The sequence below is a fragment of the Vulpes lagopus genome, chromosome 4 (genome assembly GCF_018345385.1).
Source record: "Vulpes lagopus strain Blue_001 chromosome 4, ASM1834538v1, whole genome shotgun sequence".
In the NCBI taxonomy this organism is placed as follows: Eukaryota; Metazoa; Chordata; class Mammalia; order Carnivora; family Canidae; genus Vulpes; species Vulpes lagopus.
In genome coordinates this window covers 114,709,465-114,735,058 of record NC_054827.1, presented here as the reverse complement: position 1 = coordinate 114,735,058, position 25,594 = coordinate 114,709,465, and the positions used below count along the sequence as shown (strand labels likewise).

The window sequence follows — 25,594 nt, the reverse complement described above, 5'->3', positions numbered from 1 at the left end:
GCCCGGCCCCCGCGGCCCCAGCCCTGCTCCGGGGCCCAGCGGGGACCGGGAAGGGGCTGAGGCCCACCAGGAGGGCCCGCCCCCGCCCCCCCCCGGGCGTGCCTGCGGTCTGTGGGTTTGCACGACAGCTTCCCCGCCTCTTCCACGCGGGCGAGCTGGCTCCGGAAGACCGTGGGGGAGGCTCGGCGTCGGTGAGCTGGCCCTGCGTGTGCCCTCCGAGCCTCCCGAGCCGGCCTCTCCTACGGATCGTTTCCCTCGTCCTGGCCCCACGCTCAGGCCCCCAGCTCCCATCAGGCTGGCGCTCACACACCTGCTTCCCACTGTGCCCCTGGAGTTCAGCCCTACGAGGTCTTCCCACTCTTGCCCTCCACCTTTGGCTCATTCTTTGGTTCTTTCCTTTATCTGTAAATCCTGAAACCAGCATTTTTTTAAAAAAAAGATTTTATTTATTTATTCATGAGACGCACAAAGAAGCAGAGACATGGGCAGAGGGAGAAGCAGGCTCCCTGTGAGGAGCTTGATGAGGGACTCGATCCCAGGCCCCCCGGGATCACGGGGAGGGCCCCACCCTGGCCCTCTCCGTAGGCCTGCAGCCCCCTTCCCGGCCTGAGGCAAAGGCAGATGCTCAACCACTGAGCTACCCAGGCGCCCCATGAAACCAGTATTTTAAGGGGGTGTTATGTCCATTCTTGTCCTAGTCACTGTGAATGCAGGACCATTCTCAGTCCTCGTCCTCTAGTGGCTCTAGATGGGAGCACAGAGGAAGAGTCCATGCTGTGGAAGCAGTCGGAGGGATGCGAGGAGCTGGTGCCTGGCCTGGAGAACAGAGGCAGGGGAGCATGAAGGGTGTTCTAGGCAGAGCAAAGAACTGGTAGGGAGAGGGGAGATGGAGAGCCAGGCTTTGTAGGTGCTAGTGGGATATGGCCCAAATCGTTGTGCAATCCCCTGGAACGACCAGAAATGAGGGTTCTGAGCAGGTTATACAGATTTGCATTTTAGGATTCTAGGCTGAATTATGCAGAAAAGATTGGGGTGTGCTAGTTTGAGCAGGAAACAAGGGGTGGTGTGGAAGTTGGGGGACATGACATGGTGATCTAGACTGTGGGAGGGGCAGAGGATTTGAGGGTTCTTGAGACTGTAGAAGTCACAGACCTGATTAACTGGGGGAAGAAGGTAAGTATAATACTCAGATTACTATTTCTTATAACTGGATAGATGGTAGTGCCTTACAGTGTGTTTGGAAATAAAGATGTTACAAACAAATTTGTGAAAATAATGTGGAGCCCAGCTTTTGAGAGCCTGAGATTGTAAACTCTGGGGGGTATTTAAGCTTAGGAGCTAGGAGATTTTAGGATTTGGATTCCAGGACAGATTCTTAAAATATATATATAAATAAATACGTTTAATATAAATAAATAAATAAATAAATATATATATGTATATATATTTATATATATTAAAGCCACAGAAGGAAGTGAAGGTAACCTAGGGATATAAAATGAGTACAGACAGTGCACAGATAGGAACTTTAAAGACACAGACATTAGGGATGACCAGAAAGCAGGGGAAGAGTGTTTCAAGGTAACTGAGAAAAAGTAAACTGAAGGCATCATGCGGTTTCAAGGAGGCAGCAATCCATAATGTCAACCCAAAAAAGGGAAAGAAATCACGACCATTGGTTTGACAAAGAGTCGGTCAACCTCTCCCTGTTCTGCTCCCCACTTCCTGTTCTGTGGGACAAGTCTGGCGAAGTCAGAAGAGGGGGAGCTGGATTATTTTTCCCCAACAATGTTAAACATACAGAAAAATTGAGTTCATAATACAAGGAATACATACATACCCTCCACCTAGATCCAACCATTGTTGACATTGTGCCGTGTTTGCTTTATTTATTATTTTTTAAAAATATTTTATTTATTTATTTGTGAGAGACACACACACAGAGGCAGAGACATAGGCAGAGGGAGAAGCAGGCTCCCTGCAAAGAGCCCGATGTGGGACTCAGTCCCCGACCCCACCATCACGCTCTGAGCCAAAGGCAGATGCTCAACCGCTGAGCCACCCAGGCATCCCTGCTTTATTTTTTTTTTTTTAAGATTTTATTTATGTATTCATGAGAGACAGAGAGAGGCAGAGACACAGGCAGAGGGAGAGGCAGGCTCCCTGTGGGGATCCCGATGCAGGACTCCATCCCAGGACCCCAGATCATGCCCTGAGCCCAAGGCAGATGTCCAACCGCTGAGCAACCCAGGTGCCCCTCAGCCCTAAATTCTTATCAGCGTCTCAAACCAGGTTAAAGTGAATAGAGGAGCAAATAAGAGATAAATAAATAAAACACAGTGAATGGGAAATTTGGTTTCCAGAAGTTTGTAAAGGGGAGAGAGAGAGAAAGAGGAAAAAAAAAGAGTAGCTGGAGATAATTAGTTCAAGAAGGTTTATTTTATTTTTGTTGTTATTTTTGCTTATTATCTGGATGGGGGAGCCTGGAGCAAGTCTAACTGCTGATGGGAAGGAGCCAGTTGTGTGGGAGAGGCTGAAGGGAACTGAAGCAGGCCTGGGGACCCCTGGGTGGTGGGAGGGGAAGCCTACAGAGCTGCCTTTGGGGAGGATCACTGCCCACGGGGGAGGAGGACAGGAGAGGAGACGCAGATGTTTGGGAGCTGCAGGGGATTTTATCTGAGGCCTTTCATTTTCATGAGAAGCAGGTGGTGAAGCTCTCAGAGCCAGAGAGCAAGGCTGTGGGTGGGGATTTGAGGCGCATTGAGCAGGTCTGAAATCCAGCAAATAAAGCCAACTACTCCTTGCAGGGTAGGGGCAGCAAGGATGGGAGGGCCCTGGGTATGAGAGAGAGCAGCTAGAGGGACAGGCTGGGGGGCCTGGGCCAGGTGGGGAGGAAGTAGAGACCAGAGAATACTGAGAAGAAGGAAGGAATCAAGGACCTGGCTCTGGGTTCGGGTCAGAGTGGGAGGGGGGTGTACAGGGTTTCTGAGGAAGAGCAGTTCTGGGGAGGCAGGGGTCCAGATGTGGCAGGAGAGTGGGAGTAAGGAGGGCTTCCCTCACCTCTGTCTGGATCAGCTCCCCTGGCCCACAGGCCAGAGATAGGGGTGGTTTACTCCCCAGTCCCTGCCGTCCTCCCCATCTGGAGTCCTATCTCTGAGCCACGAAAAGGAAACCAGAGCCTCCTTCCCTGCCAGTGTCTGGTTTCTGAGTTTCGGGGGCGGGCCGTCTAGGACAGGGACAGGCATCCCTGGCTCCCTGGTTGGCTCAGTCTCATCTCAGAGCAGGACCCGGTGCCCCATGCAGCGATTCCTGCAGCTCCCGGGGTCTGTGGTGAGGCCAGGGGGCAGAGGGGCTGGTGCAGCTGACCAGGAGGCTGCCAGCCCTGTGCTGGCCCCTGAAGGTGGGCCCCCACCCTGGTACCAGGCCCTGCAGCCTGAGGAGCTCCGGTGGCTGCAGGCCCCCGAGGAAGACACAACCCCGGAGGCGTCCCTGGAAGGGCCTGGCCCGGAGCCTGGCCAGAGCCAGAGCCAGCCGCTAAGGTACACAGGAACTCCCAGGGCCCCTCACCCCCATGCCAGGAAGGGTGGACAGCTGCTGCTCTAGCTCAGACTCCACCTCCCCAGGAGGAGGTCTAGGCGGGTGGGGGCATCAGGGGTGCAGTGTGGGGGCTGAGTGTATGAGGCGATGAACATAACTCGGGCAGCTCTAGCAGGGGGGGGATAGTGTTATGGTTCCACCTGGACCTTCCCCCTCCCAGGTCCCGGCTGCAGTGGGCTATGGGTGAGGTTTGGAGACAGGCTAAGACGCAGAGTTTGGGCAGCCCACCCCCACCCCCACTTCTAGTGGATTGGGATTCTGGTGGTGAGGAGAGGGAGGAAGGTGTATATCAGGGAGGTGAGCACGTCTGGCCTCAGTGTCTGGGTGGCTCTGGCCACCCCCTGGAGAGTTCCTCGGCCAGGTCAGGCCAGGGGTCAGGGCAGAGAGAGTGTGGTGTAAGGGGATCTGACCACAGAGGCTAATGTTTCATGGCTTCGGAACCTTGCTGTGCATCCCTCACTCCCTCTCCCTCTCCGGCACACAAGATGACGGCCCGGGGGTGGTCACATCCCAGGAGGGGGCTGATGTCTGCTCATGGGCATTTGACAGTCCTGCCTGGGCTCCCTGTGCCGTGTACCCACAGGCCCTCCCCTCCCTCAATTCCCCTTGGCCGGCTGGAGCCTCCAGGGCCTGGAGTATTTGCACCAGGCCTGGAGGGTGGGAGTAGTATGGGTGCTGCAGCATGGCCCCAGGGGTGGTGCATTTGACAGGGGCCTGTGGCATTTCTAGGATTGGTGAGGACGCTCCGGGTGAGGAAGTCTGCTTTAGAGAACACCCAGGCAAACTCCAGCTGCTCCCAATCAGGTCACCCAGGCCCACCCCTCAGGAGGAGGCCGGAGAGTCCATGAGGCTGCCTGTGTTTGTTTGATCCTAGAAGCCTAAATTCATCTTCCAGCATCTCAAATAGGAGTTGACTGGACACTGGGGAATGAGGCCAGAGTGACAGTTTTGTTGGGAGGGTGTGTGTGTACGTGGTGTGTGTTGTGGAGGGGCTTGGGTGTGGGGGTGCATTGGGTGGGATGTGCACATCCAGATGGGGGTGTGGGGGACAATGGAGAAGTCTTGTGGGAATGTGTGTGTTTGTGGGGGTCTAGGGATGTGGGTGTGAGGTATGTGTTAATGCATATGTGGGTATATGTATGTAGAGTTTCTGTGGGAAGTGTCTGAACATGTGGTGTGTGTGTCTGTGATCGTGTGTTTCTCCAAGGGTCGTGGGTGTGTATGGGTTTATGTATGAATTGTGTGTGTCTGGGGGTACAGGTGTGTCTGGGGATGTGTGGATATATCTATGGGGTGGAGGTGTGGGGGCATGGGTATGTCTAGGGGTGTAGGTGTGAGGTGTGTCTGGGTGTGAGAATGTCTGGGGTGCAGGTGGTCTGTGGGGTGTGGGTATATCTGGGGGTATGAGTATGTCTGGGGTACAGATGTGTCTGTGGGAGGGATGTGGGGATGTCTGGGGTACAGATGTGTCTGTGAGGGGTACAGGCGTGTCTGTGGGTTGCAGGTGTGCCTGTGGTACGTGTGGATGGTGCTGGAGCGCGGAGGGGGTATTGGTATGTGTGGGTGTTTGTGGGATGTGTGCTGTGAGCTGTCCATATGGTGGAATGTGGCAGTTCAGCGGCCTGCACTCGTACTCGGGGACTGGGGTGCCCAGCGTTTATCCTCCCGCAGCCCTAATGGTGCCCATGCTCAGCTGCACCGGCTGGGCCTCCTGTACCCCGTGGGCCTGAGCTCAGCCTGCAGGAGTGGACCACCTGGCCTGTGTTTGGGAGAGTGAGAAGATCCTCTGATCTGGGGGCATTTAGATGAGCATGGCTGGGGCTGGACATTCTTCTGCCTTCTGTGACGACTAGCAGGTCTTCTGTGTCCTGGAAGACATTAGCTTTCTACCCTGCTTTCCGCCAAAAAAATCTGTTCAGGAAAGACCCTTTCTAAAACCCTTGGATCATCCATAGCTTAGCTCTGCTTCTGTCCCTTCTGAGTGTGCATTAGGTACTTGGGCATCTGGGCAGAAGGCAGCCCATGCATCATGTTGGCTTCTTCCTTTCCTCTTGGCCTTTGTCGCTGACTTGCCTCTCAGCACCGGCAGCTTGGCCAACCTGGCCTGTCTGTGACTGTTGTCCTGCTCATCCCTGCTGTCGCTATTCCCTTCAATTTCTGACATTCTGCTGTCTCTAAATATGTCATTGCTTTTTTTTTTTTTATGGGTTGTCATTGCTTTTTAATTTCTACTGTTGGTGATAACCTTTCTAGGCTGGGTTCTCCTACCTGTCTCAAAAGCTGTGGCTTATTATCTGGAAGATGAGAGAACTGTGCAGGACTCCGCACACACTGATCACCACATCTTGGAACCGTTTTGGCAACACATGAGCACATCAGTTGTCCCACAGCTGTCTTGGCTGTGTATAGAAGCATTTTTTCCATGAGTCTATTCGCAGGTCTCTGTTCACTTCTTTGACCACCTACCCCTAGACCTCTGAGTATGGTCAGGCAGGTTGTTCACTGCACAACCACGTGGCTGAGGACTACCAGACTATGCTCCACTCATTGAAAGGAGAGCGATAGCTCAGGGCTATGTCTCCTTGGAGGGACTAACAGGTGTGGATATGCTTGCAGCAGCCCTTACAATGAAAGCTGGATATAGACCTTAAATCTATATTGGTGCTTTATTTTGTTTTTGTTTGTTTGTTTAAGATTTTATGTATTTAATCATGAGAGACAGAGAGAGGCTGCGACATAGGCAGAGGGAGAAGCAGGCCTCATTCAGGGAGCCCTATTCAGGACTCAATCCCAGGACCCCAGAATCACAACCTGAGCAGATGCTGAACCGTTGAGCAACCAGGCGCCTTAATACTTTATTTTGAATATTAAATTTTTGTTTGCCATATCCCAAATATTTTCCTTTCTGTTGCTTTATAGGCTGTATTGTGTCCCCTTCAAATTCCTATGTTGAAGTCCTAACCCCTGGTACCTCAGAATATGACTATATTTGGGGCAGGGGTCTTTAAAGAGATGATTATGTTAAAATGAGGTCATGAGGGATCCCTGGGTGGTGCAGCAGTTTGGCGCCTGCCTTTGGCCCAGGGCACGATCCTGGAGACCCGGGATCGAATCCCACGTCGGGCTCCCGGTGCATGGAGCCTGCTTCTCTCTCTGCCTATGTCTTTGCCTCTCTCTCTCTCTGTGTGTGACTATCATTAAAAAAAAAAATTTTTTTTTAAATGAGGTCATGAGAGCCCTAATCCATTCTGATTGGTGACCTTATAAGAAGAGGAAATTTGGGGGCACCTGGGTAGCTCAGTGGTCGAGTATCTGCCTTTGGCTCAGGTCGGGATCCCAAGATCCTGGGATCGAGTTCCACATCAGGCTCCCTGCATGGAGCCTGATTCTCCTTCTGCCTGTGTCTCTGCCTCTCTGTGTGTCTCTCATGAAAAAAAATCTTAAACTAAAAAAGAGGAAATTTGGACACAGGGAGACACAGTGGGAAGACCATGCGCAGACACAGGAAGACCACCATCTATAAGCCAAGGAGAGAGGCCTCAGAAGAGGCCACTGCCCATGCCCACTACCACCATCTCAGACTTCTAGCCTCTAAAATTTTGAGAAAATAAATTTAGGTTGTTTAAGCCCACATAGTCTGTGGTACTTTGTTAGAGCAGACCTAGCCAACAAATACAGTTGCCATATTTGTTTTTTTATCTTAAATTTAGTTTCATATACAAAGTTTTAAAAAATTAAACCTTAGCCATCTGGTTACTGATAATTTTATGACCTTGAAAATAAGAATTTCCCTTTCCTCTTCCATATTTAAAAATCATTTCATGATTAATAAAAAATGTGGGGTTTATTTTGGTCAGAGACATGTGTACAAGTTAAATTCTTTGCTGCATAGCAGTTGTCCCAACAGCATTTATATATGGGAAGGAAAGGTTCTTCCTTCCATTGGTGAGTTGTTCCTAATGTATCACTTTAGATTCATTTATGGGGAAAAAAAAAAAAAAGAAATTGCCCCCTATGACCTTTGACTTTCTGTTGTTAGCCTGGTACCATGCAGTTTTGTCATTGCTGTGTTGATTTGTGTTTGGAATTCCAGGAGGATGAATTGTCTGTCATTTATTCATTGTTCTCTTCTTTCCCCAGACTATTCTTTGGAGTTCTTAACCTATTCATTATTTTTAGATTTCTCCAGGCAAATTTTGCTGCCACTTCAGGATGTTTGACAAAATGCCTTCATTGAACTTGTAAGGGGCATTGCATGAAATTTATGTATTGGCCTGAGGACTACCTCTATTCCCTTCAGCCACATGCAAGCGGTTATTTATCCAAATCTTCATTTATTTCCCCCATGAGGTTTTTATTTATTTATTTATTTTTCCCATGAGGTTTTTATAACTGCCTGAAATCACTATTGAATGTCAAGGGACAGCTCTGGTTTTTGCTGTGAAGCCATCTCAGTAGATTTCTGGAGCTCTGGGACCCATCCAGTCCCTGGGGTTAGATCAGTCTGTGGAGTCGGGGCTCAGGACACACCTGGGGTGGGCTTAGGGTATCCTGTTTCTGTTTGGATACCAGCTCCAGATCCTTCCCGTCTATCCAACTGGCCATTTTCTGGGCAGGGTCCATACCTTTCCTACCCCAAACCTTTCTTCTTCTGGCTCTAGGTCCCCGGCTGTATAGGTTTCCTGGGGTGCTAGAAAGAAGTGCCACAGAGCGGGTGGTTTAGAACAACACATGTATTGTCTCACAGATCCCGAGGCTAGAAGTCCAAAATCAAGGTGTCAGCAGGGCCATGCTCCCTCTGAAACTTGTAGGGGATCTGTGCTCATCACTTTGTAGCTTCCGGTGCTGGCGATCTTTGGTGTTCCTTGACTTGTAGATGGATCACACCAATCCTCTGGCTTCACATGGCATTATTTCCATGTCTCTCTCTTCACACCGCTGTCTTCTTATGAGGACACCAGGAATACTGTGTCAACCATTCATCCTAACTAATGACAACTGTAGCAAGTCTGTTTCCAAAAAGGGTCCCTGGGGTCCTGGGGGTTAGGACTTCAACAGAGCTTTTTTCAGGGGCACCCAGCTCAACTTGCACCACCTCCTGGCCCACGTTTCTCTGACCCCAAGTCCCCTACCCATGTCGCTTCTTTCTATCCTCTTGAGGGATACCCCCACCCCCACTCTTGTGGCCTCCCCTGACCTCCTGTGCACCCCCAGGCATGATGACCTGAAGGAGATGCTGGATACCAACAAGGATTCCCTCAAGCTGGAGGCCATGAAGAGGATTGTGGCTGTGAGTGGAAAAGGGGTCCTCAGGGCAGGGTGGGTGGCGGGTAGGAATCAAAGAGCTGCTCTCCTTGTGTCCTTGTGGACTTTCCCCTAATGAGTGTGGGGCCCCTTCCCTTCTCCTTCCCACCACCCAGATGATCGCCCGGGGAAAGAATGCCTCAGACCTGTTTCCCGCTGTGGTGAAAAACGTGGCCTGCAAGAACATAGAGGTGAGCACCACCCAGTGATGGATCTCTCATGCTCACCTCCATTGGGAATCAACTCCGGCCGGTTGGGGTGAGGAAGGGAAGGATCCAGCCCCTGGGGGCCTGACTTGCTCTGAATGTTCTTGGTTCAGGATATGTCCCTGAATCAGATGTGGGTCGAGTGGAGGCCCCAGGGCACAGTAGGGATGCTGCCCCCCACTGGGGGAATTTGCCTGTGTGATCACAGCCAGCCAGGTGATGGCATATCACAGGGTGGGGGGCACCAGTCCTGCTGAGAAACCTGCTCTCCCCAGGTGAAGAAGCTCGTCTATGTGTACCTGGTACGTTATGCCGAAGAGCAACAAGACCTGGCCCTGCTGTCTATCTCCACCTTCCAACGTGGCCTAAAGGTCAGAGGTTTCAGTTTGCCTCCGTGGCACCTGGGGTTGTGGATGCCATGTAGAAGGAGGCCAGGGAGAGGCTGGTGCCTGAGGGAAGCAGCTCTGGCCTTTCCTACCTGCCAAGAATGGGGAGGGTCAGCGTCAGAGAGAAGGGCCAAAGGGACCCTCGGACGGTGGAGGCTGGCTCAGTAGGGGGTTGAGACGCAGAGTGGGTGCCCTGAGAGCGTGCAGCCCCTCCTCTGAGGAGTGCAGGATGATGGTTGCCTCAAATGTGAACCAGTTAAAGCCCTGGAAGTAGAGAGCCCTGGGCTCCCTCCCAGTCGCACTGGTGTGAAGGATCCGGGGTCCATAACCAGGCAAAAGCCAGCTTCCTTAGGACAGGACTGTGAGGGCCATGGCTGACCTGGGCTCCTCAGCTCTGTATGTCAGAGCCTGGGTGCCGGCAGGTGGGCCTGGGCTGGGTTTTTGTGGAGAACAATGAGTTTGGAACCTTTTCACCTGTGACTTGTTATGGAGGACAGAAGGGCTTACTGAACACAAATGAGCTCTACTGACAGGAAAGCAACAGAGTTTACCCTGTAGGAGAGCTGCCTCAGACTCCGGGGTGGGTTCAGAGGTCAGCGCAGATGCCATAAACACATGACTGTCCACGTCCAGTGAGTTCAACACAATTATTCCTCTAGAGCTGAAACAAGCTCTAGGTGATCATTCTTCCTTATTTTTAAAAAATTTATTTATTTTTTAGAGAGGGAGAGACAATCTCAAGCAGACTGTGCACCAAGCATGGAGCTGAGGGTAGGGCTCGATTCCAGGACCCTGAAGTTATCACCTGAGCAGGAACCAAGAGCCCCGAGGCTTAACCCACCGTGCCACCTAGGCGCCCATGGTGACCGTTCTGTTTAGCACCAGAAGTAGTTGACTTGTCTTAGATGTCCTGGTGTATGCAAAACACCTGCTTTTAAAGGCTGAATCATGTCTGTTGTCCTGACAGGCTCTTTGAGGCAGGTAGAAATTGAAATCACTGAGGGGCACCTGGGTGGCTCAGTTGGTTAAGCATCTGACTCTTAATTTCGGCTCAGGTCATGATGTCTTGAGAGATGGAGCCCCATGTCAGGCCCTGCACTCAGGCAGGAGCCTGCTTGGGATTCCCTCTCTTCCTCTCCCTGTGTCCCTCCCCACCTTTTCCCCTTCTTTAGAAAAATCAATCAATCAATCACCTAAAGGAAAGATCAGTGGGAAGATTCAAACCCTTTAGAATGGAGTGGGTGCTAAATCCCCTCATACTATTTAAACTGAATATTCTCCACTTGTGTTTTGCATATGACATGCATGTGTGATGGTCTCCACAGCATGCTTTCCTGGTCGGTATATGTCAAGGGGACAGAAGCCAGTATCTCTGAACGCCATTCTGTTCTCTCTCCACAGCAGCATTTTCAGCTCAGATGACAACCATTGACTCCCCTAGTCTTTCTGCACATGTAGCTCACATTCCTGTGAGAGCATCTCTGAAAGGTCTAGCTCAGCTTTTCGTGATCAGCTGGTTCAGTAGGTTGCTGAGCAGCCTGAGGACTGACTGCCCAGATCTGGGCCCAGCCCTAGGTCACTGTGCTGTGGCCAGCAGGAGGGCCTGACAGGGTCTGCCTCTCAGGCGGGGCAGCGAGCAAGGGCACTTGCATTTACATTTAGTCAGCCAGCAGTACCTGGGTATCCCCGGCCACACATTGTGCAAGGTTAATTCTTAAAGACAAAACCAGAGGATCGATCTATCTAGATTGGCAAGTGATCTTTTTATTTGAATCAGGGTTAAATCCTCTTAGAAGAACTATTCTAGGATTTTTGCATAGGCAAGTTCTACATTTACCCAAAGCCTCCTTAGTCCACTCAGTGCAAGGATTCTCGAGAAGAGTGGTCAGCAAGCTTTTTCTGTATACTGTCAGGCAGTAATTTAGACTCTGTAGGCCAGATAGCTTCAACCCTGCAACCACTCAACTTTGCCCTTGAAGTGTGTAAGAACCTGTCAATGAGTGGGCATGGCTGGGTTCCAATAAATTTTTTTAAAAGATTTATTTATTCATGAGAGACAGAGAGAGAGAGAGAGAGAGGCACAGAGACACAGGCAGGGGGGAAAAGCAGGCCCCATACAGGGAGCCTGATGTGGGATTCGATCGGGGGATTCTAGGATCATGCCCTGAGCTGAAGGCAGGCGCTTAACTGCTGAGCCAGCCAGGTGTCCCTAAATTTTTATTTATAAAAAAGGCAGAAGACAGATTTGGCCTGAGGACCATAATGTTCCAACCTTTGCTCTAGAACATATCCAACAGGCCATCTCCAGTGACAGAGATGTCACTCCTTCATAAGGCAATTTGCTCCAACTTAGGACAACTACAATTTCTTTTAAAACCATTATATTGTGGGACGCCTGGGTGGCTCAGTGGTTGAGTGTCTGCCTTTGGCTCAGGTCGTGATCCCGGGGTCCTGGGATGGAGTCCCACATCGGGCTCCCTGCAGGGAGCCTGCTTCTCCCTCTGCCTATGTCTCTGCCTCTCTCTGTGTCTCTCATGAATAAATAAAAATCTTAAAAAAAAATAAAAAATGAAACCATTATATTGTCTCAAAACCTCCATAGCTACATTTTTAAAAATTTATTTCAAACTCACAAAAGGCACAAAGAATAGTATAATGAATATCTATATGCCACGCATAAGAAATGAAAAATTTATCAATAGCCAAAGCCCCTTATGTATCTTCTCCTGTTTATCATTCATGTGCATGCATTTACTGTCTTACTACTTATTTATGCATTCCTAAATAACATATAATATTGTTTTGTAAATGGTATCACATGATATATGTGTTCCTCTAAAACTCATTTTCTTTCTGCTGTTGGTTTTTTTTAAGGATTTTATTTATTTATTTTTAATCTTTTTTTTTTTTTTTTAATTTATGATAGTCACACACAGAGAGAGAGAGAGAGAGAGAGAGGCAGAGACATAGGCAGAGGGAGAAGCAGGCTCCATGCAGGGAGCCCGATGCAGGACTTGATCCTGGGACCCCGGGATCACTCCTTGAGCCCAAGGCAGATGCTAAACTGCTGAGCCACCCAGGGATCCCCATCTTTCTGCTGTTGTTAATGACTCTGGGCTCTCCTGTACATTAGAACCATTCATTTCCATCAAGGACTCTCCCTTCTTATCGATCCAGGCTGAGACCAGGTTTGGTTTCTCAGCAGCCCACTACTGTGTTTGGCTCAATTCAGACAAACTCCAGTGGGCAGTCAGATAATCTAGGTCTCCCTACATACTGTCTTTATGCAGTTGGTCCCCTGAATCCCATATGACATCCCATTACATTTCATTTTATTGGTTTAGCACAGCGTCCAATTCAGGGCAATTCTAAATCTTCATTTTTGTCCTCTTGCGTCTTCCTCCAAGATATTCATAAGCTGTACAGACCACGGCAACAGACTGAGTCCCAAGGTTATCTGTTAATAAACCTTCCCCAAGTACAATGTTTTACCAAGTTGTGGATTCACCTAATTATACAGTCAGCTGGCATTTTCTTATCTTGTTAGAAAGGATCTTTTTCAATAGCAGAGAAATTTCTTAACACCCTTCATGAGCAAAGGGCTGTAGGGATACAGAAACAAAATAGACAGGAATTCTGCTCTTAAAATGCTTACATATTCAGTGAAACAAAAAGCCTGCATCAAAAATGGCAAGCCAGGGGACGCCTGGGTGTCTCAGTGGTTGAGCATCTATCTGCTTTTGGCTCAGGGCATGATCCCCGGGTCCTGGGATTGAGTCCTGCGTTGGGCTCCCCGCATAGAGCCTGCTTCTCCCTCTGCCTCTCTCTCTGTGTCTCTCATGAATAAATAAATTAAAAATCTTAAAAAAAAAAAAAAAAAAGGCAAGCCAGGATTGCTAACCCTAACCCTAACCCAGGGATGCCTTGCTGAAATCGAAATACACAGTGTTAATATCGACCAGCCTAGTTACTCTATCAAAAAGGAAAATGTGTTATTTTAGTAACTTCTTGTGAATCCATATTCATTTCCAAATAAAAAGGAAAAAATAGGCTAGAGCAGTGAGATATGACATGATTTGACTGAGAAAATACAGACTCCTGCTTTTTAAATAAGTGCTTCTAAACCATGTGTTTAAAAATCAGTTCTAGAATTTTGACAGGGATTACCATTATCGTCCCCTGTCATTTCATGGATCTTCTCTTTTTCTGTTTTAGAACCTCAGGGAGGCATCTGCCATTTAGTGTTCTAAAACCTCTCCCATTGTCCACCATTCTCTAAAATTCACAGCAATTTACAGTAGTGCTGCAGCCATGATTGCAGTATACTAAAGGCTCTTCCCAGGTGTGTATTGGATGCAGCAGGAGCAAAGAGGAGGGACCTGTGCACCTATGTATTTTAAACACTGGAGGAAAAGAAGAGGAGCAACTTTTGGGAAGTTGCTGGGGAAAAGGAGCGTTAAAGATGAACCCTGGGAAGAAGGCCAGTTTACATTTGCTGGTAGTCAGCTCTGGCATAAATACAAAGACCCCTCCTCCCCCCCAAAATCCCACTCGAGGACCAGGAGGTGTTTCAGGAACTTCAGGTATTCTAGAAGATTTTTACTCTTCCTGAAAGTGAAGCAACCCATTGCCACAACTGTTCAGGTATCAGATTTCTGCAGCGGGGGCCAAAAGCCAGTTCCCTCAAGTAGTACCCCCCAGGTACTAGCACTGGCACATCATTCAGGGAGTTGGGGAGGTAGCCAGGAACAGTGGGTTCCAGAGGTGTAGCCTTTCCTATCAGCGCACTGTGTTCTCTCAGGGCTCTGCCTCCACCTCTGCTCTTAGGACCCCAACCAGCTGATCCGGGCTAGTGCCCTCCGTGTCCTGTCTAGCATCCGGGTGCCCATCATAGTGCCCATCATGATGCTGGCCATTAAGGAAGCTGCCTCGGACATGTCACCCTATGTACGGAAAACAGCAGCTCATGCCATCCCTAAACTCTACAGGTATGCCCCAATACAGCCCTTCACTCCTCTGGGAGCGGTTCTCAAGTCCCCAGCACCCCTGACCCCTCCCAGGTCTTGCAGATTGCCCTTTTTCTTTTATACTTGGGATGCTTTGAGACGGTTTGGGGAACTGACAGAGATGGAGGACAGTGGTGGTGGCAGCTCACACCTCTTCACCAATGCGGTTGGGGTGAGGGAGGTGGGCACAGCTTGGGCAGATATTGGGAAGGTGGGAGATGGGGCGAGGGGCAAATTCCTTTTCACTGTTTCCCCTTCAGTCTGGATTCTGACCAGAAGGACCAGCTGATCGAGGTCATTGAGAAGCTTCTGGCCGACAAGACCACGGTGTGTACACCTCACACACGGCCGGGCGGTGGAAAGGAGCGGGACAGAGGCCCTCGGCCCCTCCTGCGCGCCCTCTCTAGCCACTGCCCCTTCTTCCCCAGTTGGTGGCGGGCAGCGTGGTGATGGCCTTCGAGGAGGTGTGCCCGGAGCGCATCGACCTGATTCACAAGAACTACCGGAAACTCTGTAACCTGCTCATCGACGTGGAGGAGTGGGGCCAGGTGGTCATCATCAGCATGCTCACCCGCTATGCGCGCACGCAGTTCCTGAGCCCCACCCAGAACGTGAGTGCCAGGGCCCCAGCCCTCGCCCCGGCCGCGCAGGGGGGAGGGCGGCCGGGAGGAGGCGCCCACTGCCCCACCCCCGCCCCGCCCCCGCCCCCAGGAATCTCTGCTGGAGGAGAACCCCGAGAAAGCCTTCTACGGCTCGGAAGAGGATGAGGCCAAGGGCCCGGGCTCAGAGGAGGCGACCACCGCAGCGCTGCCCGCCCGCAAGCCCTACGTCATGGATCCCGACCACCGGCTGCTGCTGCGCAACACAAAGCCGCTGCTGCAGAGCCGCAGCGCGGCCGTGGTGATGGCGGTGGCGCAGCTCTACTTCCACCTGGCGCCCAAGGCGGAGGTGGGCGTCATCGCCAAGGCCCTGGTGCGCCTCCTGCGCAGCCACAGGTGCGCAACCCCGCTGGGCCGGCTGCCCCGCCCCCTGGGGGCACTGCACGCCCTCGCCGGCCGGGCCCCGCCCCGCCCCACCCACACCAGCAGGATGGATGGGCTGGTGCGTGGAGCCTGCCCCGCCCGCACTGCGGGCTGCTCGGGCTGCTGGGGTGGATGGGCCGGTCCGCCCCGCCCGCTCTGGGGGCTGCTCCGCCCCCGGCACCGCCCACACAGGTGACCTGCCCGCTGAGGCCCGCCCCGCCCCGCCCACAGAAGGCTGCGCGGCAGGGCTGGCCTGCCTTTGCCCGCCCGGCGCACTCCGCAGGCCCTCCCAGCAGCCAGCTGCTCTGGGAGCACATAGCACCCCCAACACCCCAGACTTTGTACTGACCCCATTCTTGCCCCCCCCCCCACACTGGTCCTCTCCTCTCCCTCCTGTTTGTCTGGCCCACCTCCCTTCCCTCCACTCGCTGCCCCTTGGCCTGGTGGAGGGGCCCAGGTACCTCTGACCTGTCCTCTCTCCGTAGTGAGGTGCAGTACGTAGTACTCCAGAACGTGGCCACCATGTCCATCAAGCGCCGGGTGAGCAAGTGACTGAAGCCTGCCCAGGAAGCCCGAGGCGTAGCTCCTGTGGGTGTGCGGGGCACTGGGGAAGGGCTGTGCAGAGCATGGCAAAGGGGAGACCCCAAACCCAGTAGAATAAGCAGGGCTTGGATCCTGGGGTCCGCTGAGAGAGGAAAACCCAGTGAAGAAAGACCTGGTCAGATCTGAGAGGGAGGATTCTGGGCCTTGGGCAGGAGAGTGGGGTAGCTCTGGGAGAGAGGCAGGTCTACTGCTGTGATGAAGCTCCCTGGGCTGCCTCTCTCTGCCAGGGTATGTTTGAACCCTATCTGAAGAGCTTCTACATCAGATCCACCGACCCCACCCAGATCAAGATCCTGAAGGTGAGTGATGGACAGAAGTGCATGGGGCCTTCCCGCCTCACTCCCACCGCACCGACCTACTTAGATATCCACAGTGGCCACCTTGGGCCTGCCTGTTTCTGCAGCTGGGCCCGTGGCTGCTCCAGCCAGAAGCATTTGCTCAGGAAGCCAGGCTGACGAGAGTGGGAAGGGACTCACCCTTTGCCTCTCACCTATTAGACATCTGTTACTTTGCACACATAAAGTAATCTGATTTTTGTACTAAACTTGGGAAGCATACATGATCTTCATCTTATAAAAATGTAGACCCAAGGAGGTGAGGTCTGTGGCCTGCTGACTCCAGAATGCCTACTTAGCCCCCACTTCGGGCAGGCTCCTGTGTTCCACCCACAGTGTTCCTTTCCCTACACATCTACCCCCTCAGGCTTCCATGTAAACATACACCCACAGAGATGTGTCAGGAGCCCGTACCCACATTCCATTCCATCTCTGCTTCCTCTTTATTGAGTAATTTCATTCAGCAGCAGGTAGTCCTGACTCTGAACATCTACTATGTATCAGTCACAGCTAGATCTAGGGATAGGAGAGATGGCAAACTCATCAGACACCTCACCCTTGGGTGCTTGCCGTCTAGTTGGGATGAGGAGGAGACACTGAGCAGCTAATCCCAAAACACATGGAAAAATTCACTTGAGAGATGTGGTAAGAAAGAGAATTGCAGAGGACCGTCAGAGCATAGACTTGGAGAGCCTGATCTAGTCTGGTGTCAGGGAAGCTTTCCTCCAGGCAGTGAGGCTTGAGAAATGCCTGAGAAATGAACACGAATTACCTAGGTGAATGCAAGGACAGGAACGGCAGAACAGCTTCACACAGAAGAAGCAGTATAAGCAAAGGTCCTGAGACAGGAAGCAGTCTGACAAAAGGCCAGTATGGGGTGTGGAGGCCAAGGGGGAATGCAGTGTGAGAACAGAGGTAGACAGCGGTCAGCTCATACCGGGATTTATAGACAATGATAAGGATGTTGCTCTTTATCCTGAAAGCAATAGGAGGCTTTGTTTTCAATGGAGGTGGAGAGGTGACATGATTGTGCTATGAGCGTACTCTGGCAGGAAATCCATTTACGAGGCAAACTGGTCCTCCTGCATTTTGGATGAGTTTCACAATCTGTCATCTCTTTCATTGGTTTAAGGATGTTGCAGGGCTGTCTGTAGGATTGTGTTCTGGTCTGTGGAGGGTGTTTGGAATGAGGGGTTGTGAAAGCACAGAGAGCCCACTGGCCATGCTGCCCATTTTCTGCCCCCCTGCAGCTGGAAGTGCTGACCAACCTGGCCAATGAGACCAACATCCCTACTGTCCTACGGGAATTCCAGGTATGGGCCAGGGCCCAGCTCCCAGCAGAGGGGCCCTGGAGAGTTGCCCTGTAGCCCCTGTGCTCAGAAAGAATCATCTCAATGGGCCAACTTTCTCGTAAGGGCTGAAAAAGTGGAGAAACTATTCTCTTCGGCTCCTTGCAGTGCCTTCTGCTGGCTTTGGGCTGGGGAGTCACTGCATAATGGCTGAGGGTGTCACTCCCTCTCCTGGAGGTTAGTCTCCAGCATGATGAGTCGTTGAATGAGGGTGACAAGCTGCCCCAGCAGTCACCCTCAAGCCTGCAGAATCACTGAAGTCACTGCCTGCATGGTCACCCCCCAGAGGGTTCACTCTGTTATGCTGCCCCACAGACCTATATCCGCAGCATGGACAAGGACTTTGTGGCAGCCACGATCCAGGCCATTGGGCGCTGTGCAACCAACATAGGCCGAGTCCGGGACACCTGCCTCAACGGCCTGGTGCAGCTGCTATCCAACCGTGATGGTCAGTGTGTGTCCGAGTGGCCAGCTTTGATGAGCAGTGGCCGTCGGCCTGTCTGTCCAGACACAATGCATGTTCATCTGTCTGTCCATCAACCTCATTTAGCATCTGAGTGTTGCTACGCCTTTGGGGGCCATTGGAGAAGTGCAGGGAGTTGTGGAGGAGACCCAGGGGTCAGGGGCCCTTGCAGGTGTGTCTGTCCCCCTGCCTGTGGCTGTCTGACTACCCTGGGGCCCACACGCTCATGTCCCGGTGCACAGAGCTTGTGGTGGCGGAGTCCGTGGTGGTCATTAAGAAGCTGCTCCAGATGCAGCCTGCACAGCACGGAGAGATCATCAAACATCTGGCAAAGCTCACAGATAACATCCAGGTGAGGGAGGAACCCTAGTTTCCCTCCCATCCCAGCGGGCCCCCCCCCCCAACGTGATTTTAAAACCCTGTAATTAAACACTTCTAAGCCTTCATAAGATCAATGTCCTTACCTTCCATGCTGGCTCTGAAAGGTCTGCAGGTGGAAGGGGAAAAAGGGAGCATCCACATGGTCCCTATGTTTTGCCCAAGACTCACTTACCCCTTGAGGGTCCCTTGCTGAGCTCCATGTTCCTCTTATACCACTGCTCCTCTTTGCTCTGAAGCTCTGGCCAATTGACAAAGCTCATGTTTTTCTGTTGCACTGCGAAGCTGAAACATTCAAATAAGGTATTCCTTGAAGATTCAGGAAGAATAAGACGAAAGTAAAACACTGAAGGTGCAATGGATCTAGAAAATCAGTCTTCTAAACCAAACCAGGGCTGACTTTGGCCCTTGAAAACTGTGCCTATGCTAGTAAACCCCTGGGGAGAGGGGAGACGCTGCCCAGGCAATGCTCACCTTTTAATATCTCTCCCACCAGCCCCCTGACCCATTTCCAGAGATCCCCATGATTCATAAGCCAGCACAGTTGGGAGGATCCCCATTGGTGTGGCAAGCCACATGCCCATCCACATTTCCACATGTACACCTGTCTTGACCCTTCTCACACACCAACAGGTGCCCATGGCCCGAGCCAGCATCCTGTGGCTTATCGGCGAGTACTGTGAGCACGTCCCCAAGATTGCACCTGATGTCCTGAGAAAAATGGCCAAGTCCTTCACGGCAGAGGAGGACATCGTCAAGCTACAGGTCATCAATCTGGCAGCCAAGCTCTACCTGACTAACTCGAAGCAGGTAAGGATTGAAAGATGCCCCCTAAAACATGCTGGGCCCTGGGAATGGCTGAGGCAGGAATCTGTGGGCCCTCACCAAATAAGTGTGAACTCCAGCATCTCTTTTGGAAGAGAGAATGCAGGGCAAGAGTCTAGTGTATCCAGGTAACTGGTGTCCCCCCAGTGTCCACAGCTACTCTGAGGACCTGGGGCCGGTAGGGATGGTGGCCGTCGTTGAAGAGGCTCTGCTGTGGGGCTGTGACCTCCAGTCACAGAGTGTTCCTACCTGCTACCTTGGGAGCAATGGGGCCGTAAGAACCACAGTGGAGTGGGACTGAGGAAGCGGCCAGTGATGACAGACACTGGTGGGAGAAAATGTGTCCTAGGAGATAGGGTCTGTCCTTCCTTCCAAGACTTGGTCGTGTTCGGCCAGTCTGTGCCAGGGATGTAAGGGCAAGTCTCTGCTCGGCTGGGGCAGTACTGGTGTCCATTGTCATTCTCAAGGTTAAAGGTTATGAGAGGTACCATAGCCAAGGGCATGGCTCCACTAAGCTGGAATATCAGGATATTAAAAGCCTCTTAAGTGTCGAGCAACCCCTGAGATGGTTGAAAGATATTGTCCTAAAAATACAGTGTAATGTGCAGAGTTTTCAAGGTGTTGGAGAGGCTAAGCACTGTGACAGTTCCTATACTCACTACCCCACTCAGTTAAGGGAGTTGGGAGTTGGTAAATGATCACCTGTGGACCAAATCCAGCCTGCTGCCTGTGTTTGTAAATAAAGTTTTATTGGGAATGGAAATGTCCATTCATTTGTTTATTGTATATGGATGCCTTTGTGCTACAGCAGAGTTAACTAGTTTCAAGAGTCCATATGGTCCACAAAGCCTAAAAGAGTTACTCCCTTCCCTTTCTAGAAATAATTTGGCAATCATGGAGCAGAGCTCCTGGGCGGCTGGTTGGGGTCAGCAACATGGGTAAACCCTAGAGATTGTGACATCCCTGCCCACCTGCAGGTGGTTTCTTTGCCTTCCCATCGAGTCTTTGGATAGTGGCATTTGTGCTTCTTCGGTGGCTCCTTTGATCCATGTGCCTACGGTGGGTGCCGTAAAGCTGGAGAGGCAGGGCCACCATAGGCTGGGACATTTGTCGGGAGTTGGGACAGGCATTTGTGCTTCTTCAGTGGCTCCTTTGATCCATGTGCCTATGGTGGGTGCTGTAAAGCTGGGGAGGCAGGGCCACCATAGGCTGGGACACTTGTCGGGAGTTGGGACAGGCAGCTGTCATGCATGGGACCAGGTCTGTGAGTGTCAGTATTGCGGGAGAAGTGGGTTGAAGAGAGAAATTGGAGCACCGTGGGGAGGTGTTCAGTCCCTGAACAAATATTTGTGTGCCTTCTTCGTTCAGAGAGGAGGAAGGAACAGGTGGGAGGAACATTTGAAAAGATGAAGCCGCGTGGGTGGGGAGCTGCCCAGAGAGGCTGAGGACCGAGCAAGACTCCTGAGCCCCAGGATGGTGATGTGTGATGTCGGCACGTTCTCATAAGCTGGGTGTGTCCACATGCCATTTCCCTAAGCTGGCACTGTTAGCTATATGTACATTTGCTCAGTGCTTTACCTAACATGCATTTCCCGCATGCTTACTGTGCCTGGCACAGAGATATGTCCTGGGATAATGACAATGAGTGAGACATGTTTACTGACCTCCGAAGGCTCACAGCAAAGTGGGGGAATTGGTACAAAACACAAAGCAATAAGAACTGTAGTCAGGGTTGGAGCAGGAAGTGCGGGTGTGTCCAGCTGAACCCCTCTTCTAGATAGGACAGGGGGGTCCTACTCCCATCAGGGCGGCCAGTATAGCTGTTCTGGCAAATGGACATTAACTCCAGGTGCCCTGTACTAAAGGTGCACCCTCCCAGGTACAGACCCTAAAGGATGGTTCTTTGATTCAATGAAGAGAGCTTTTCTCCTCCCTCCATTTTTTTTTCCAATTTTTTTCTTCCCAGCCTGTTCTCAAAGTGGTAGAGAAAAGGGAATCCCTAGCACACCAGAAGGGAAGAGGTTTGGATGTGCATATGGATGTTCACGTAAAACAGTGGTGATGCTTCCTCCTCCTGCTACCATGGGTGAAATTCTGGGGCTGCAATGGGCCATAGCAATCCCAGCCATTCCCAACTTACTGACCGCCAGCACACGCCAGATCCTGGCCCAGGCTGAGGCCAGAGGGATGGCCATAGCTCTGCCTGCTGTGGCTCAGCAGATAACCAGGTTCCAGGCCACAGGCCACCAAAACTCTGATAATAGATGTATTAACAGAGGAACTGGGGTGGCGGCAGCAGTGAAGGTGCTCATTATAGCACCAGGGTACGGCACCAGGGGCAACTGCCTGGACTTCTTTTGACAGTGAGTTTGCTTTTTGTGTGCCAGGTGAGATATGTGGGAGGAGGGTCCTTTAGGAGCATGGTGGGAGCTAAAATCTGGCCTCCACGTTGGATGGAAGATTTTGATAAAGTTCTGCAGAATTAAAAATTAAAAAGGTAACTTTTTTTTAATATCAGGAAGCTTATGCATGATCATCATAACATATTTGGAAAATCCAGGAAAATAATAATTAAAAATTTAAATTAGCCATAGGCCTACTACTTAGAAAAGACAACACCATTAATCTTATATTTTCTTAGCTCTTATTTATTTTTTAAAGATTTTATTTATTTATTCATGAGAGACAGAGAGACAGAGACACAGGTAGAGGGAGAAGCAGACTCCCTATGAGGAGCTCGATCCCGGGATCACGACCGGAGCCAAAGGCAGATGCTCAACCACTGAGCCACACAAGCGCCCCCCTTAGCTTTAAAAAATACATTTCTGGTGCCTATAGATAGCCATCTAGAAGTTGCCCATCGGTGTCTTATTCAATATATTAATTTTTTCATTTCTGTTTCCTTCAAGTGCCGTCATATTTAGAAAGTTATTTCCCCAGTCATATGTCATTTAAAAATGTCACCAGTAATTTCATCTAGATTTCTATTTTTGTGTTTTTTAAATCCATTGTAGTAGTTTTCTCTTGCTGTGTAATAAATTACCGTAAGCTTAATGGCTTAAAACAACATGCTTATTTTCTCACAATTTTTGTGGGTTAACAGTCAAGGCATGGGGTTTCATTAGGTCTTATGCATGGCTACCATTGAGATGTTGGCAAAGACTGGGTTCTCATCTGGGACTCTACAGGGAAGGGTTCACTTCCAGATTGGCAGGGTCGGTGCTTGGGTGCAGTTCTTTGGGATGCTAGGACTGAGGCCCTGGCTGCTTACTGGCTGTCAGCTGGAGGCCACTTCAGTTCAAGGGAGCACTCTCAGTTCCTTGCCGAGGGGGTCTCCCAACACCACTGCTTATTTCTTCAAAGCTACAAGGTAAAAAGTCTCTAGAGCAAATCTTATATAATGAAACATAATCATGGGATTAGATTTCACCCCATCACTTTGGCCATATCCTATTGGTTAGAAGCGAGTTTTAGGTCTTGCCCACACTCATGGAGAGAGGATTGCATAAAGGCACAAATACCAGGAGGCAGGAATTGTGGGGGAGGACCTTAGAATCTGTGGGCCATGTCCATCTAGAGCTTATTTCTATATGTAGGGTCAGGATGTATTTTGTTGTATTTTTTTCTGAGGAGCTGGTGTCCCAGTGTGATTTTACAGGTGGTTGGAAGGTGGCAGGTATGTTAACATCCATTTTTGAAAAGGAGTCCATGTTCCTTACTTAAAAGTCTACCCCAGAAGCTGGAGCCCACTGGTCCATGGGGACCTGGTTCTGTTCTTGGTGCACTGTCGCATGTCTCATAGGCCCTCTTGAGCTGCCCATAAATCCTGCACATCCTGGCTGAATGAGGTGACGGTCCTGCCGGTGCAGGCTGGATGCTATGATTTCTGGTGAATGGATCCTTGGTATGGAGAAGGGTAATGAGTTGTTATAAGCAAATCCTGCACCATAGAAGTGGGTGAACCAACCCCTTCCTGTATTGGTTGTTGATAATACAGTGAAGTTTGTGGACAGACAGATCCAAATCCTTAACACTTCTTTCCAGAACTAGGCAAGGACTTGGGGGGGTGGTAGGGGTAGGGGGGAGTCTGATCAGTCAGCTGGGAAGTCTGTAGAAGGGAATCAGCAGCATCTTGATGATGGACCATGTTGATGAGGGCATCCACCAGCCATGAGCAGTCAGACGATGTCTGGCCCAGGGAAGGGAAGGTCTGTGACAGAGTCCATTGCAAGGCATCTGAGGGGGGATGGAGTTGAGAATACTTACCTGTGATGGGAAAAGTGTAGCAGGCGCTGCTACTGCTAAGAGGGACTGAGCCGAAGTCCCTGTGGGCCATGTCATAGGCACAAGGGAGTCACTGTAGCTCTCTAGCTTTGCCACAGCAGCAGCTCTGATCCTTTGTGATGCTCCCATTGGGTTGGTTACCCAAGTCAGCCAGGTACTTGGCTGGATGTCCATAAACCTCAGGCAGACCAGGGTTGGTTCAGGACTACCTCCACTGGTTCCTGCTGCCCTGGGCACTCTGGCTGTAGGGACAGGAGATCTGTGTACTTGGTGGTTCTGTCTTGGTCACAAGACATGGAGACCCAGCTGGGGATAGCCCCCTTATGTCAGCAGTAGGCAGTGCAGATTGCTGGCTCCGATGGGCCTGGGCCTAGAAGCAGCACCAATTGGCTCTTTAACCTAAAATATGTCGCTTCTGACTCTGCTTCTCCTTTGTAAGTGGGGGCAACAGTCCCTACCTCTCAGAAGGGCTGCAGACATTCCATGAGGTCATGTGAAGCACCATACACAACACACAGCCCTAGAAGGCCTCCATCCATGACGTCTGCCCCCTATCATGCTATGAATGCAAGTCAGAGAAGTCCAGGATCAAGATTTTGGGTCCTGGGATGTGGCTGCCTCCATTGCAGACAGTGGATCCTGCATGATTCCCGCAAACCCATAGGCAGCTCCAGTCTGCTGTGATCTCAGAACCTTCCAGGGGAGGCCATGGCCTCTGGAGACTCCAGGCTGCTCAGAGTCTACCATATGGGTTAATGGGGCATGAGGACAGCCCTTGCCCAGGGGATCCCTGTGTGTCCTCCGGTCTCCTTCTGTTGTCTACTTTTCCTCTGGGTGATGCTGGCTGGGAATTGTGGGATTTCCAGTAGAATGTTCCAGACCTTCACTCATCCTGCCACCCCAAAGTACCCGGCCTGGAGTAGGCGGGGTACAGTGGGGACCCCAGACTGAGGAATGATGGGGCCCACGGCCAAGAGGGAGGAGATTCCAAAAGGGCAACCTCTTTTGCTGGGCCACGGCAGTTGTCAGAATTCGGGTCAGGCATCAGCCAGGAACGTGAGGGGAATGGCAGAGTGGTACAACAGCAGGTGGGAGAGGGCGTGGTGGGGGCAGCTGGCCCTCAGCTGGGAGGGAAGCACTTGCTTGGAGGTGTCGGCTTACAGACTGCTAAAGGGCCTTCTGTGTCCCCACGCTTTCTGATGGCTGCTGATCATCTCTCATCCCCCAGACCAAGCTGCTGACCCAGTACGTGCTGAGTCTGGCCAAGTATGACCAGAACTATGACATCCGTGACCGAGCGCGCTTTACCAGACAGCTGATCGTCCCTTCAGAGCAAGGGGGGGCCCTCAGCCGTCATGCCAAGAAGCTCTTCCTGGCACCCAAACCAGCCCCAGTCTTGGAGTCATCCTTCAAAGGTGTGAGCAGAAATCAAGGGTGACCTCCTGGTGGAGGGGGAAGAATTGGCCAGAACCCCAGATCCAGACTGTGCCCCTAAGGTCCCAGTCTTAGCCAAACATCAGGACTTCTGGAGAAATGCCAGTCTCCACTTCCCCCTAGCCCACCCCCTCTTGCCTGTCCTGCAGCACCCAGGACTTAATCACCCACTAACCCACAACCATACCTCCCAGCTGGTATGGGCTCCTGGCTCCTTCCCCATCTGGCTCCCCTGCCCACCTCCCTCCCTGAGCTGGCACTACCTATCAAGATTTAAATACCAAGGACCTGGGAAGGCAGGAAATCAAACAGCATTCAAAGGAGAGGTGTATGTTTGTAAAATTCCTGAGGAAGAAGTTGCCAGCACTCTGGGCTGTCCCTGGAGCTCAGCCCAAATGCTGG

General features: G+C 51.3%; 1 protein-coding gene across 2 annotated transcripts in view; it reads left to right on the top strand.

The window, feature by feature from the left end:
• Positions 1–25,594, top strand: part of AP3B2 (adaptor related protein complex 3 subunit beta 2) — a 33,540-nt gene that overhangs the window by 372 nt on the left and 7,574 nt on the right. Inside the window, exons 1-15 of one of the 2 annotated variants that reach the window (XM_041753842.1) lie at positions 2,481–3,539; positions 8,812–8,887; positions 9,018–9,092; positions 9,383–9,478; positions 14,321–14,481; positions 14,760–14,826; positions 14,928–15,110; positions 15,211–15,494; positions 16,007–16,061; positions 16,352–16,423; positions 17,710–17,772; positions 18,124–18,256; positions 18,514–18,623; positions 19,283–19,459; positions 24,987–25,173. In XM_041753842.1, the coding sequence (XP_041609776.1) occupies positions 3,298–3,539; positions 8,812–8,887; positions 9,018–9,092; positions 9,383–9,478; positions 14,321–14,481; positions 14,760–14,826; positions 14,928–15,110; positions 15,211–15,494; positions 16,007–16,061; positions 16,352–16,423; positions 17,710–17,772; positions 18,124–18,256; positions 18,514–18,623; positions 19,283–19,459; positions 24,987–25,173 (1,981 nt within the window). In that variant the 5' untranslated portion in view covers positions 2,481–3,297. Of the gene's footprint in view, positions 1–2,480; positions 3,540–8,811; positions 8,888–9,017; positions 9,093–9,382; positions 9,479–14,320; positions 14,482–14,759; positions 14,827–14,927; positions 15,111–15,210; positions 15,495–16,006; positions 16,062–16,351; positions 16,424–17,709; positions 17,773–18,123; positions 18,257–18,513; positions 18,624–19,282; positions 19,460–24,986; positions 25,174–25,594 lie in introns of those variants that run through there. The other variant, XM_041753843.1, reaches the window with a different exon arrangement.